Source organism: Aotus nancymaae, unplaced genomic scaffold, assembly GCF_030222135.1.
Source record: "Aotus nancymaae isolate 86718 unplaced genomic scaffold, 86718_ANA_hifiasm-v0.15.2.pri h1tg000019l, whole genome shotgun sequence".
NCBI classification, from domain to species: Eukaryota; Metazoa; Chordata; class Mammalia; order Primates; family Aotidae; genus Aotus; species Aotus nancymaae.
In genome coordinates this window covers 27,687,620-27,703,644 of record NW_026988431.1, presented here as the reverse complement: position 1 = coordinate 27,703,644, position 16,025 = coordinate 27,687,620, and the positions used below count along the sequence as shown (strand labels likewise).

Genomic DNA, 16,025 nt, shown 5'->3' with positions numbered 1-16,025 from the left:
GATCCAAAATTTGACCATGAAGAAGTTCTTAGAATGTCAATGACTCATTCACACCTAAATCAAGGTGAGTTCATTAAGTGCAACAAAAGCTTTTACTTCCCACTAATTTTGTTAAAGCTTATTGCTGCTGGGCGTGGTGGCTCACTCCTGTAATCCTAGCACTTTGGGAGGCCGAGGTGGGTGGATCACGAGGTCAAGAGATCGAGACCATCCTGGTCAACATGGTGAAAACCTGTCTCTACTAAAAATACAAAAAATTAGCTGGGCATGGTGGCACTTGCCTGTAATCCCAGCTACTCAGGAGGCTGAGGCAGGAGAATTGCCTGAACCCAGGAGGCGGAGGTTGCGGTGAGCCGAGATCGCGCCATTGCACTCCAGCCTGGGTAACAAGAGTGAAACTCCATCTCAAAAAAAAAAAAGCTTATTGCAACTACATAGAAAGAAAGGATGTCTATCATATTATGTTCATCTGAGAACATAAACCTTTATTACACAAATTACTGTGGTCTTCAAGCATATAAAGATGATATGACTGCTATTTCCATGCAAAACTTTATTTTGTCAATGAAACGGTGACTATTTTTTTCTTCTTGTGAGCAACAATAAATGAGGTGGCAGCCACCTACTTAGCATAAAGGAAACTAAAACTTATAAAAGAAGTAGTATTTCAAGTTCAACTAATCAGCTTGTAAAGTTACTGTTTCTGAAATCTATACTGTGAATTTTGAGAAAAAAATCAATGTAAACCAAAATAAAAGACATATACTAACAAAGCCAATTTGAAAAAAAAATCTTATATAAAATAGAAACTCACATATACTAGTCACTGCAAATGTTAAAGTTACTTTGGTTCTATTCCTAATCTGCCTGTCAGACAAACTTTGAGTGTTGAAGGATTATAAATTATTCTACTATAAAAACACATGCACACGTATGTTTATTAATAGACTGGATAAAGAAAATGTGGCACATATACACCATGGAATACTATGCAGCGAGTTCATGTCCATTGCAGGGACGTGGATGAAGCTGGAAACCATCATCCTCAGCAAACTAACACAGGTACAGAAAACCAAACACCACATGTTCTCGCTCATAAGTGGGAGCTGAACAATGAGAACACCTGGACACAGGTAGGGTAACACCACATACTGGGGCCTGTGGCGGGGGGCGGTGGGGGGAAGGAAGGGAGAGCATTGGGACAAATACCTAATGCATGCGGAGCTTAAAACCTAGATGACCAGTTGATGATAGGTGCAGCAAATCACCATGGCATAGCACATGTATATCTATGTAACAAACCTGCACGTTTAGCAGATGTATCCCAGAACTTAAACTAAAAAATTTTTTAAAGCAGTAGTCTATAACATCAGTGCATGTACCCCAGAACCTAAAGTAAAATTTAAAAAAAAGTATGAAGATGTTACATTTTAGAAACCTTCTTTATTTCCAAAGTAAATACTATTGCCTACCCAATATCATTTTCCTCTTCTTTCTTACAAATTGAAGGAGGCAATGTGCCACCTACAAATACCACATTGTCAACCTTCTCTCAGTTGGGTTGACTGTATCACAGATGACATAATTCTGGCCAATGAAATGTAAGCAGACATTGTTGATATGGGCTACCAGATTCAACTAGTAGGTCTGGGAAGAGATCGCCAGGGGCAGACCTGTGTTACTTATAGTTAAATGATTACAAGCTTGCTTTGCTTTTTATATACTGAGATTTATGCCACAGATCATATCCAAACTATGGTGCAGTAAAATAAAAGCAGAGATCCAGCGGTAACAGGAGGCCTATGGTAAAGACCATCTGAGAGCACCCTATAACGGCCGAACACTGCAGTGTGGTTGCAGAGCCCGAAAAACTGCTTTGGTCCCACAACTGTTCCCAACACAGAAGAGTTTGTGTGAGGCTCTCATAAAGGGAGTTTATGCAAAAGACTCTGGGAAGTAATGCAACCTCTGCTCACAAGACTTGGGAGGATCTTTGCAGATGGGAGCTGTTGGAGCAATTCCGATTGCTCTGTGTCCATGATGCTCAGGAAATAAAAGCCCCTTGATGCATTGTGTGTGGTCAGACCTTATGGCACCTTATCTGCTGCACCTCTCTTCCCAAAACACCTGGATAGACGATGGGTGGTAAAATCTCAGTGTCCTTGGTTAGCATTTCTTAGGAGAACCTCGTTTGCTTTTGAATGCTGCAGACACATGCGCTTCCTCCGGCTATCTTCTTCCTCAACCCCCCTCCGTACAGCCTGCAAGATTAACAAGATAACACACCCAATAAAAGTGCATGAAGCCCAGAGCTTCATGCCAACACAGATCACCCCGCCAGAGTGCCTTAGATCCCCGGACCCCATGCTGTAAAATTCTGTTCTTTTGTCTTTGTCTTTATTTCTTTTCTCACCTCGTCACTGCTGGAACACAGGGCACCTACAAACAGCGTTGGGCTGGTTCCCAACAAGTAGGTGTCCTTTTTTCCCCACCCTTTATTTATTTATTTTTTGTTTGCAGAGCATAGTTGTGATGGCTAGAGCTGCTTGTCTCTGGGCTTCTGCTTTATTTCTGAATTCAGCACTCGATGTTATATTTCCTAAGGGCTGGGCTATTGAGTGTCATTGTGTTATTCATGCAAATAACAAGAAATTAGTAGAATATTACTATTTCAGCACAATATAGTAAGAGACTACCAATAAAAATAGCCACATTAATGAGCTTCACAGAACAAAGTACAATTTTGTTTGGTATTCCTTTGAATCTCCTCACCAGAGTACAGCACGAACTAGAATCTCTAAATGTTACCTACATAATAAATATTTGAAATAGAAAAAAAAGAAAATAGTATACTATACTAGAAAGAAACAGGTTTAGTTACAGCAAGTACGGTATTATATTTTTTCTTATTTATAACTGTCTTCTGACAATGTATTTACTTACTAGGGGACATAATATTTTTTCTCTTTGCTCTACCTTGCAAATGTTCAAATCCCAGTTCTACTTTCTTAGCCACTTAACTTTTGAGCCTCAATTTCTTTTCTTTTTTTCTGAGACAGAGTCTCACTCTTGCCCAGGCTGGAGTGCAGTGGCATGATCTCGGCTCACTGCAACCTCCACCTCCCAGGTTCAAGCAATTCTCCTGCCTTAGCCTCCAGAGTAGCTGGGATTACAGGCACGCATCACCGTGCCCAGCTAATTTTTTGTATTTTTAGTAGAGATGGGGTTTTGCCATGATGGCCAGGTTGGTCTTGAACTCCTAACCTCATTATCCGCCTGCCTTGGCCTCCCAAAGTGCTGGGATTACAGGCATAAGCTACCGCGTCAGCCCAATTTCTTTATCAATGAAATGAAGGTAATAATACATGTCAAAAACAGTTGTTTTGAGATTATACAAGAATGAAAATATGCCGTGCTATCTAATATTGATGAACCAATATTATTTTATATTACAAATATACATAATAGAAAAATAAAACTCATAAACTCTAAAAAATGGGATAAGGGAGAGGGAGATAGTCTAAATGTGTCAAATCTTTATCTAATAATAGGGAGTAAATATTCAGACATTTTTAGTCATCAGCATTTGAAGGAAATATAATATAGTTAAAAAAAAATCACAGGCAAGTTCCTAATCCTCTTTGAGTCTTAGTTCCTCTTCTGTAAATTTGGGATATTGATACCTATCTTGAGAGACATTTGCAGGAGTTAAGTAATTTATGTAGACCACTTACTATCAAGGGAAATACTATCAGGGGAAAGGATATGTACATATGGACGTCACAGATGGTCTTAGGGGGATTTTATCTAATAATAGGGAGTAAATTAATACTTTCCCAGATTTTAAAAACTAAGAATGAAGGGTAGAAGGCAAATGACATTTATGGATCATTTAGTAAGCACCATTCATTCTCCATAAGTGTTAACTTTCTCCCTTCCTTATATACCCTTTGTTTTCTTCCTCTGTAATTCTAGAAGCAGATAATGCAACATTTGGAGCAGTACTATGTTATGCAGTAGGCAGTTTAAGTAAGTGTTTAGGGCACCAGCAAAGCAAGGACCCTCAAGCTGAAATAAGCTTGAAAAGGATGTGCTAATTAACGTTTTATAAAAAGCATTCAAAATAATAATCATGGTGGAGAAATTAGAACTTTGTTGTTCCCTTCATTTATTTCATGAATATAGAATTGAGGACCTGTAAAGATATAAATCCAGCTCTGAATTGGAGAGATTTTTTAAAAATGTGTGAAAATATGGAACAGGACACTTTATATAACTATGTTGAAAACAGGAATTGAAGATAGGCATGAGAGACCAAAGGAGAATTGTAAGAGAAGGCTTTGCTGGACACTGAAAGTCTACCACACACCCTGCTCTGTTAGAACGGCCTGTCGTTACCTGTTGCTAACCCCGTTTGTACAATTGAAGATTCTCCCCAAAGTTCAGAGAGCTAATGGGATTTGTCCAAAACCTTGTAGTCAAGTAAGTGCCAGAGTTAGAATTTGAACCCAAATCCACTTGATTCCATAGCTCAGCATTCTCCAAGAGTTACCACTGACTGCTGTTTTTATTTATAGGTCAAATGGTACACTGTGAGTAAATGGAATAAACTGACTAAGATATTCTTTTGATCCTTCCTCAAGGAATCTTAATATTTTCTGTTATGACTAGAACATAAACTGTGTAGTGATTATTATTACTATCAGGGGAAAAGATGTGTACATATGGAGGTCACAGATGGTCTTAGGGGGATGACAAAGGTGATAAATAGTGAGAATTTCCACTGAAGAAAAAGTGTGTATGTTAATAGTTATCTAGAAATATTGTACTTATGTTTTTCCTGAGATTCATTATCATTTCCACTCTAAGGATTTTCCAACATGTAAAGTAGTCTTATTTATAGGCTTAGTTATATCACCTTCTCCTTTATGATCTGAAAGCAGAATCTTTCAAAAATTATATGAATAGATTGGATTAAGGAACTCTTTAAAAATATACCAGATCATTAAATGTAATTGCCTTCTTATCCTTTTTTTCTGTATAATCTTAGAAGACATATACTTTCTTTAATATGGTTTTCTTTAACCTGTGTGTCAGTGTGTAAACATTAATTACTGGAAAACCGTGTCTTAGTTCACTTGGGCTGCTGTAACAAAATACCATAAACTTACAACTTATAAACAACAGAATTTGCTGGGCAAGGATGCAGTGGCTCATGCCTCCCATCACTTTGGAGGCCAAGGCAGGTAGATTACTTGAGTTCAGGAGTTTGAGACCAGCCTGGGCAACATAGTAAGACCCAGTCTCTAAAACAAACAAACAAAAAACCCTAGTTCTAGCTACTCAGGAAGCTGAGATAGGAGGATCACTTGAGCCTGGGACGTTGACGCTGCAGTTTGCTGTGACAGTGGCACACTGCACTCCAGCCTGGGTGACAGAGTGAGACCCTGTCTCAATAATAATAATAATAATAATAATAATGATAATAATAAAGCCCAGAATGTATTTCTCCCAGTTCTGGAGGCTAGGAAGTCCAAGGTGCTAGCAGATTTGGTGTTGGTGCGATCTCTCTTTCTGGTTGCTAGATGGTTTGTAGCAGTGTCCTCACATCATGGAATGGGTAAGGAGTCTCTCTCAGGACTCTTTTACAAAGGCATTAATCTTCCCAAGGGCCTCACCTCCTAATACTCCTTGCGGGGTAGGATTTCAACGTAAAAATTTTGTGGGGTTGCAAACACTCAGACTATAGCAATATGTAACTATTAGAAAACTATGTTTGCCATAAGCTATTTCTGTATTTATATATGTTAAACATATAACTTAAGATTGTTTCCAAATATGAAAATGAAATAGCATTTATTTTTGAATTTAAATCTGTCAGCAACCAAATTGATTATAAAACATAAACAAACCCAGGTTTAGCAAAAATATCCTTGACATACAGTGAGAAATTCAAAGGGACAATGGTTTCACTGTGCCTTAGCTCTGAAACAAGTGAAATGTGGAAAATTCTCTTTATCGAACACTTTCCAAGAAAATACACTATTTCTTATTAAAGTTTTCTATACTATCTCATATAACCAAGGGAAAGATAGTCTAGCTAATCCAAAGTTCTGGTTAGTTTGGGGCCAATTTTTAAAGAAATGTCATATGTCATGTATCATCCTGTAGTAGGAGCGGCCATGAGAAACAGAGCTCTCGAACACTGAATGGGGAAGGAAGGGGTTTATTATTATTATGGCCGGGAGCCGGGCGATGATTTGTCTAAACTCAGCTCATCCAACAAAGAAAGTTTCTGTCTTTATATAGGCTTACACTTTAGATATTACACATGAAAGGATCTTAGGTTTACAAACTTAGAAATCACATATGAGGCCGGGTGCGGTGGCTCACGCCTGTAATCCCAGCACTTTGGGAGGCCGAGGCGGGTGGATCACGAGGTCAAGAGATCGAGACCATCCTGGTCAACATGGTGAAACCCCATCTCTACTAAAAATACAAAAAATTAGCTGGGCATGGTGGCGCTTGCCTGTAATCCCAGCTACTCAGGAGGCTGAGGCAGGAGAATTGCCTGAACCCAGGAGGCAGAGGTTGCGGTGAGCCGAGATTGCGCCATTGCACTCCAGCCTGGGTAACAAGAGTGAAACTCTGTCTCAAAAAAAAAAAAAAAAAAAAAAGAAATCACATAAAGAGTTTCGGGTTTACAGTTTTAGAAATCACATATGAAAGGGTTTCGGGTTTACAGTTTTAGGAATCACATGTGAAAAGGTTCTGGTCTCTGGATGGAGGAGTGGGGTGGGGGTTTGATCTTGTTAAAGGGAAAACAGTGTCTTCCGGAGAGATTCCCCAATACCAAGCCTGCCATCTACAGGAAGGTGATTCAGGAGGTGCCAGTTGGCCAGTCTTTTCTTCTATTGAGATGCAGTGTGGAAGTTGAGGCGGGAGGTGATCCCAGATGCCTGGGTCTCCTTCCTCAAACCTGTCTCATATATATCATTTATTGAACAGTTTACTTTGTACTGGGCACTCTTCTAAGGACTTTAATGCATCACCTCATTTTATTTTCATAACACATAGGAAGACACTGTTATTATCCCCGTTTTACAGACGAGGAACCCAATACTTTAGAGAGGTTATTGAGTGTTCCCCAAGTCATATCACTAGAAAGCAGTACTGCTTTTCTTTTTTTTTTTTTTTTTTTTTTTTTTTTTTTTTTTTTGAGACGGAGTTTCGCTCTTGATACCCAGGCTGGAGCGCAATGGCGCGATCTCGGCTCACCGCAATCTCCGCCTCCTGGGTTCAGGCAATTCTCCTGCCTCAGCCTCCTGAGTAGCTGGGATTACAGGCACGCGCCACCATGCCCAGCTAATTTTTTGTATTAGTAGAGACGGGGTTTCACCATGTTGACCAGGATGGTCTCGATCTCTTGACCTCATGATCCACCCGCCTCGGCCTCCCAAAGTGCTGGGATTACAGGCTTGAGCCACCGCGCCCGGCCAGCAGTACTGCTTTTCAAATCAGGTCTGTTGGATTTCAAAGTCCATGCTCCAAATTACTATATTTCATTTTGTTCATAAGCTCTAGAAGCCATGACTTTCTCTTTCCTTAGTCATTCAGTAGTCACTTCTGGTTATCATTCTACTAAAACTTGTATTTGAGATTCTCAAATGAAGGAAAGACAGTGCAAGTCTTTCACACTTTGTTCATAGAGCATTTTCTCAGAATATCATGACTTACAACTGGTGTTTTATTCTTATAAATATAAATTTTAGAATACTATATTTTTTATTAAAATCTGCCCTACAAATAAATTATCTCCTCAAAAACATCATGTCTATGAGTATGAAATTTTAAATAACAGAAAATGTGACTTGCCCACATCTGTAGTCTTCCTCAGTTCTAGCCCATCTGTAGGCTAAATTAGGACTGAAAGAAATGGAAAGTAAATGGTCTATTTCTAGTGAAAGCAAATAAATGACAAAGGGGAAGTAAAACTGCAAAATAATCTAAAATCAACTAAAATTAAATTGTAGCATTGAAGTTCATGGATTAAAGAGGGGATTTTCATAGTTTATTTTTTTTTAAGTAAAATGGCATGGCTATATCTTAGTGTTTGAGTTAATTTATTACATAATCATTTGACATGAACACAGGTCCAAGTCTACGTGACAGCAGGTAGATGATGAAATCAGGTAGGTCCTGGAAGCTATGGGCTCTTTCCTTTTTTCCCTTAGCTTCACCCCTTAACTCACATACCTCCTCTTCCATTTGGTAAAAGATGTCTTAAGAGAAGGAAAAACCTAGCTCAACAATGGGAACACTCTCTCAATATTTTAAGAAGGGAGCAGGTGGATCTATTACAACCTGGGCAGTTAGCAGTGGTGATGACCTATACAAAATATGGGCAGGGATTTCTAGTTTTATCTCCAAAAAATGTTTAATATACCTATCTTTCTTTTCGTCTCCAGCTTTAATATTTTTTTCGTTTTGCCTCACTTTTATCACCCTAACCAACTTTACTCAAGGGGACTTTTGTATAGAAAATGATCAAAGGCATTCAACCATCAACAGTTAAAAAGGCCTCCTTCATAGTCAGTCCATCTCTCAGCCAACATTTATTACAACAACACCCCGATTAATGTCATTCTTAAGAGTCTGCTGACTTCAGTGCCATTTTGATTATACAATTTTAGATTATTAGAGTGGCTCTCATGGAGAAGGGGAACCAAATATTCCTTGTTGCTCTCTCATCAGGATATGCTCTTGAATAATTCTTCCACTGATATTTTCCTGGAAATGATGAATCCAGTATGACCAAGCAGGTGGAATGGAGTAGTGAGTTGGCTGTCCAAAAGAAAGCCTCACTGCCTCTGCTTGGTTCACCAGTGGTCAGCTAGGAATACCACAATCATTATTATTTATTTATTTATTTATTTTGGAACGCTTCACGAATTTGCGTGTCATCCTTGCACAGGGGCTATGCTAATCTTCTCTGTATCGTTCCAATTTTAGTATATGTGCTGCCGAAGCAAGCACACCACAATCGTTATTACAGATCATTCCTGTTAACTCATAGTCCTGGGATCTCACTTAGGTTTCTAGCAGCTCAGACTGTGAGTGGCAAATTTCATTTCTGCCTAATGTGGAGCCAAGGTGAACCATGTAACACCTGGGACTCAAACAGGCCTCTGAAGAGAAGCTGCTTATCTGATTTACATAAAAACTTTGACTGCACTAGTCAGGGTCACCACAGTTTTAAGAATCAATAAATCAAAATTCCCAGATAAATTATGAAGATCATAAAAGGATTTGTTTAGACTAATTGAATATACTCTGTTGAATGAGAAGGATGGAATTTTTACAAAACATTTATTTTTACCATAACACATGAAATAACTGCAAAACACATGTAGTAGGAAGCTAATAAATGATTCTGCTTCCCTGAGGAACTGCTTTGACAACAGCCCAAATAGCCTTCAAAGCGCTAATTTAGTTTCTCTTCCATCCTGCTTTCTGTTATCCCTGTTTCCTCCTTGTAACCCAGTATATGATTCAAATAGAAGCTGTCTAGGGTCATTAAATCAAGCTGTTGCAGAAGCTGGGCTGTCGATTCAACATTTGGCAGACTGTTCAGTGAAAGCCTTGTTTTCATTTTTGTTAGGCAGCAAACAATAGTAGCACACTGGCTCTGCTGATAAAAAGAACAAAGAAAACAAACCAATATGACATTTCTATTTCTAATTAAAAGAAGGTGTTTTCTCCCTATTCCACCCTTTTCTGGCATCAGAAAGTCTTAAGTAGCCAGAATGTGAATTGGTTAATATCTCCAGTAGTAAAGGTTTAAAACCAAAATTCATAAAAATAAATAAGTAAAGTAGATAATTGTCTCTCTCCCAGCCCTTCACTTCCTTCATTGATGACCCTCTTCTCTTCCTACTCTGTTCTGCATTGCTATCTGTTCAGTGCAATTATTCTCTTTGTAAAGAAGCCTATTTAGAAAGGAAAAGATTCACTGCTTTGTAACCTTCATGCTGCCACGGGCAGTGTTCTGGTTTATAGTTCAAAGCTGATATTGACCAGCATGTCAGAGAATTTGTACAGTACTTTCTACTTGTCACTGCACAAAATGGAATTTTGATGATCAAGTTACTATAGATAGCTAAATTATGTAAAGCAAGAGCCCACTTTGGATGCTTATATTAATAAAACAATCTAGGCATTAGACACGTCTTAGTATGAACCTGAATATCTCCAAACTTTTTGATCAGATTAATGACAGATAATCTGAACACTGAGAATAGGAGAAATTCTTCATGGCTGAAAGCGTAACTAGTTAGTCAGCATAATTCTTATCTCCTTAACAAGCAGCAAATTCATAATGTCACATTAAGGAAACTTGGGCTTTTGTTGATCAGTGTCTTTTGGAAACAGGCCTCTTGGCACAGTCATGTCCTGAATGACGCAATTTGTAAAGGGGTCTTAGTCCAACACTGGGAAACTTCAGGCCAGCTCACCTTTATCTCCAGTGAGTCTTTTCACACATAATTTGCTGAGGTCCTTTAATATAACTTGTTCCTTTTTTTTCTAACAAAAAAGCATGAATCAAAAAATGATGAGAAGCACTATACTGGAATCTACCACAATTAACATTTTGTGGCAGCATTACAAAAAAAGTTTCTTAATTTCACTGTGCTTTTGTATAGTATCAAAATTTTTGATCTTGAACAAAATAAAACAGCAAGAAATATTTTTCAGAATTTTTTCATTTTCTAATTGCTGCAAAGCTTAGATAAAATTAAATATGGGTAATAAGAAATCAATAGAAAGCCTCAGTGGTCATTTCATAGTTGTATTAGTCCATTTTCAGACTGCTATAAAGAACTGCCCGAAACTGGGTAATTTAAGAAGGAAAGAGGTTTAATTGACTCACAGTTTAGCATGGCTGGGGAGGCCTCAGGAAACTTACACAAGGCACTTTCTTCACAAGGTGGCAGGAAGGAGAATGAACACAGAAGGAACTGCCAAATGTTTATAAAACCATCAGATCTCATGAGAGCTCACTCACTATCATGAGAACAGCATGGGGGAAACCATCCCCATAATTCAATTACCTCTACCTGGTCTCTCCCTTGACAGGTGGGGATTATGGAGATTATGGCAATTACAGTTCAACATGAGATTTTGGGTGGGGACACAGCCAAACCATATCAATAGTATCATTTTATTTGGGGGTAAGGATCAGAATCTAGGCATGACTTTGTTATCATCACAAGGAAGAAAATATCTTGGAAAATCAAATAGTAGGGAGAAAGAATACGGAATCATACTTTAGTTTACTCAAATATACTAGGCTCTCATATCTCAGTGTACATATAAAGTCTGAATATATCCAGTCAGGATCAGAAACCTCTATCTTCAGCCAGAGTGGATTAGACAGAAGAAATGCCCACAGTAGCAATTTGATTTCTTCTCAAGTATACATCAGTACCTCAGACCAAAAGAATCAGTATCACCTGGGAACTTGTTAGATCAGCAAATTTTCAGAATTAACCGTAGACCAGCTAAACCAGAGTCTCTGTGAAGAGGGCCCAGCAAACTGTTTCAACAAGTTGAACGTGATTCTGATGCACTTTCAACTTAGACACCTACTGGAATACAAACTCAGTAGCAGTTTAGAGTGGGAACTTTGGAACTGGATTACATGACATTGAATCCCATGTCTATCATATACTAGTTCTTTAAGAAAGCAGAATTTTTATTTCATTTTTTATTTTTTTGAGACGGAGTTTCGCTCTTGTTACCCAGGCTGGGTTGCAACTGCGCGATCTCGGCTCACCGCAACCTCCGCCTCCTGGGTTCAGGCAATTCTCCTGCCTCAGCCTCCTGAGTAGCTGGGATTACAGGCACGCATCACCGTGCCCAGCTAATTTTTTGTATTTTTAGTAGAGAAGGGGTTTCACCATGTTGACCAGGATGGTCTCGATCTCTTGACCTCGTGATCCACCCACCTAGGCCTCCCAAAGTGCTGGGATTACAGGCGTGAGCCACCGCGCCCGGCAAGAAAGCAGAATTTAAGCAAGTTATTAAAACCCTTTGTGCCTCAGTTTTCTCATGTAGAAATGGGGCTAGTAATAACAGCTTTTTAATATGTTTGTTAAGACTAGAGCAGTAAATATTTATGAAGCACTTAGAACAGTCTGTGACACTTGGTGAGTGCTTTGAAAGAGTTTTCCATTATTCTCCTAGGACTGTAGCAATATCCAACTTAATGTTTCTGGAATCTCTAAGTACCAATAGGAAAGCAAACATGTATTTCATATCAAACAAGTATCATGTCATTCATTTGAAAATTCATTCATCAAATATTTATTGAAAATCTACTAAGTTTAAGGTATAATGATATGTTCTTCACATTTTTAGATAGTAACTCATAATCTTAAAAGACATATTTAAGAATGCATTAGTTAGGAGCCCAGATGATGGTAACTGGATCAGACTGGGAGGGGTAGAAATGGTAAAAACAAAACAAAACAAAAACCATACATTAAAGAAAAGTATATCTATTTAACAAAACACAGAATAGAGGATACACATAATACCCCCCATCAATGAGGATTCCTAACTTGGTCTTAACTTCTCCTCCAATTGTAATACTATTTTCCATGTGACAATGGTAGACTGATTACTGTATTTGCTACTTCGATTTTGTTAAACATCCTTATTTAAAAGAAGGATGTACAACTCAATAGAGTGTAATTATTTCCTTTATTCAACTGATTTTGCTCTCTCCATTTTATTTCCACTTAATGAATTTGCCTGACAATCTTGATGCACATATGGAGATTTTGCCTTTATAGATCAAAAGCTATCTCAAGTATTGGATTATAGGATTTTATTTTATTTTATTTATTTGTTTTTGCAATTTCTACCTATCTACTCTGATTCAGGTACTATCTTCTGGTCTCCTGACTAACATAATTCATTCTTTTTTTTTTTGTTTGAGACGGAGTTTCGCTCTTGGGTTCAGGCAATTCTCCTGCCTCAGCCTCCTGAGTAGCTGGGATTACAGGCACGCGCCACCATGCCCAGCTAATTTTTTGTATTTTTAGTAGAGACAGGGTTTCACCATGTTGACCAGGATGGTCTCGATCTCTTGACCTCGTGATCCACCTGCCTCGGCCCCCCAAAGTGCTGGGATTACAGACGTGAGCCACCACGCCCGGCCTACATAATTCATTCTTAAATATGGTTTTTAAGATTATGAGTTATATAAAAATGTTCAGCATTACGTCTTGAACCTAGTATATTTTCAATAAGTATTTGATGAATGAATACACAAATGAATGCTGTAATACTTGCTTGATATGGAATACGTGTTTACTCTCCTATTGAGAATATGTAGATTTTCCCATCATTTTATTTTATGTATTTATTTGTAAGAGATGGAGTTTTGCTCTGTTGTCCAAGTTGGAGTACAGTGGCATGATCATAGTCTACTGCAGTCTTGAACTCCTGGTCTCAAGTGATCCTTCTGCCTCAGCCTCTTGGGTAGCCAGAACTACAGGCACACATCCAAACTTTTAATCAATGTGTATTATATTTGAGTGTGTTTCTTGTAAATAGCATAGAGTTGGGTCATGGTTTTTAAAAATCCATTTTGTCAATTTATTTAAAAAAAAAAACTCACTTTATTGAGGTCTGATTGACATGTAAAATAAGTTTTGTTTTTTTTTTTTCTTTTGAGACAGAATTTTGCTCTTGTCGCCCAGGCTGGAGTGCAATGGCGCAATCTCAGCTCACCGCAACCTCTGCCTCCCAGGTTCAAGCAATTTTCCTGCCTCAGCCACCTGAGTAGCTGGGATTACAGGCATGCACCACCACGCTCAGCTAATTTTGTATTTTTAGTAGAGATGGGGTTTCTCCATATTGGTCAGGCTGGTCTCAAACTCCTGACCTCAGGTGATCTATCCACCTTGGCCTCCCAAAGTGCTGGGATTATAGGCATGAGCCACTGTGCCCAGCCATAAAAGAAGTTTTTACATATAACTTGTATATATAAAATGTATCTTGCTGGGCTCAGTGGCTCACGCCTGTAATAACAGCACTTTGGGAGGCTGAGGCGGCTGGATCACGAGGTCAAGAGGTCGAGACCATCCTGGTCAACATGGTGAAACCCCGTCTCTACTGAAAATACAAAAAATTAGCTGAGCATAGTGGTGCGTGCCTGTAATCCCATCTACTCAGGGGGCTGAGGCAGAAGAATTGCCTGAACCCAGGAGGCGGAGGCTGCGGTGAGCCGAGATCGCGCCATTGCACTCCAGCCTGGGTAACAAGAGCAAAACTCCGTCTCAAAAAAAGAAAAGTGTCTTGATGAGATTAGGGAAAATTTCTATTTTCAAATTAGTATGTTTAGATCATTTACATTTATGTTATGATTGATATGTGTAAATTTAGATTAATGATACTACAAAATCTGGCTGCTGTTACTTTTCAGTCTTCAAATACTTGTTCTTGCCTTCTGTCCAGGTTTTGTAATTATATTCAGTGTGAGAAAAGGTGTGAAGCATGCTTACTCCTTCTTACCTGAAACTGGCACTCTGGGGACAATTATTGTTAGAGCTCCTCTTAAATCTAGGGATCAGAGTCCAAGTTTTTGAATCTTACATTAACATTTTTTATCAGATCACAATCTCAAATTTGCTTTTAACCCAGCATACAAAGCTATTTTCCTCCAGCAATTAAAACAGTGCTCTCAAAAACTCCCAGGATGGGCTGCTCATAAATCTCTTCCCAGTACATTGCTGTGGTTTCAGGAGTTCCCCATAGTTCAGAGATACTTGAGGTGAGCATTCATGATGTTGTAGACTTTTCTAACCAGACCAAACCAAATCTCTAGATGGCTGGAGTCACCAAATAATTGTATCTATTAATTTTTTTCAACCAATGTTTTTAAAGTCCTTATTATGGGTCAGGTTCTGTTTCAAGTATTGGAGATGTAGTAGTGAACAAGAAAAGGCCCTTGCTCTAGTGGGTGAGGGGGAGGGAATAAAGACAATAAATATATAGACATCTGATTGAATCAGATGGTTTAAGTTAGTGCTAAGTGGTATGAAGAAATAAAATCAGGGTAATGGGCTAAAAAGTAATGGGGATGAGAAGGGCAGAGTAGCCAATTTACCCAGTTGGTCAGAGAAAGCCTCTCTAGAAGGTGATATTTGAGTTGAGGCCTGAATCTTGATAATAAAAGAATCTGGTGAAGAAATAGGAGGCAGAAGGTTTCAGGAAAAAAGAAATAAAATTGCAAAGACTTGATCTACTTGTTTTTCTACCTTTTCCTTCTGCATTTCTGACCACAGAATTTAAATCTACACTAGAAAAGGTTTTTTTTTTTCCCCCAACAGCTGGGGACCTTAATTGAAACTCAAAAGTGTGTAAATTAAACATACAAACCTCAAACCATGTAAGCTACCCCAGAATTAGACTGATGTAACTCACTTCCGAATATTTTTTTTCTTTAGATCAATAATACCGAAATTCTGGCCCAATATTAAGGGAATTTGGACAGTGAGTTTAGCTAGGTATAATGTTTTGAATGAGGGAGTCAGATTATCAGATTCTGGATGAGAAATCCAGTTGCACTATTGCATTCTTTCACAAGAGACACCAAAACATTATTTACATCAAATTACATTTTTAAATTGCTGTGAAAGCAAGCATGCAAAGACCACCTGTGGACTGTAGATGGCAGACTATACCCACAAACTAGTGGTTGAATCCTCTGAGCAACCTCGGAAACATTTGGGAAAGGCTGTGGGCCCCAGCTTCTGTGTCACCATGATTAGACCATTGTGACAAGGATATATAACAAGGATATTTACAAGAGTTGGAACAATAGGAAGCTTCTATATACTGATGTCACTGAAGTTATACCTCCTCATGGTAACGAGACATTTAAGAGGCCCTGGGCTCTGAGAAATACTAATTTAGTGACTAAAACGTCCCAGACTCAGCCCTACATGATGAAA

General features: G+C 38.6%; 1 protein-coding gene and 1 non-coding gene across 2 annotated transcripts in view; both read right to left on the bottom strand.

Annotated features, from left to right (window-relative positions):
* Nucleotides 1-2,118: 2,118 nt before the first annotated feature.
* ACP3 (acid phosphatase 3) overlaps nucleotides 2,119-16,025 on the bottom strand; it is an 85,592-nt gene continuing 71,685 nt past the window's right edge. The window contains exon 12 of the mRNA XM_012451235.3: nucleotides 2,119-2,261. Coding sequence (XP_012306658.2) covers nucleotides 2,177-2,261 — 85 coding nt within the window. The 3' untranslated portion in view covers nucleotides 2,119-2,176. The remainder of the gene's footprint in view (nucleotides 2,262-16,025) is intronic.
* LOC135275916 (U6 spliceosomal RNA) lies at nucleotides 8,930-9,036 on the bottom strand. Its single transcript, XR_010343506.1, has one exon. It is a non-coding gene; the product is annotated as a U6 spliceosomal RNA (small nuclear RNA).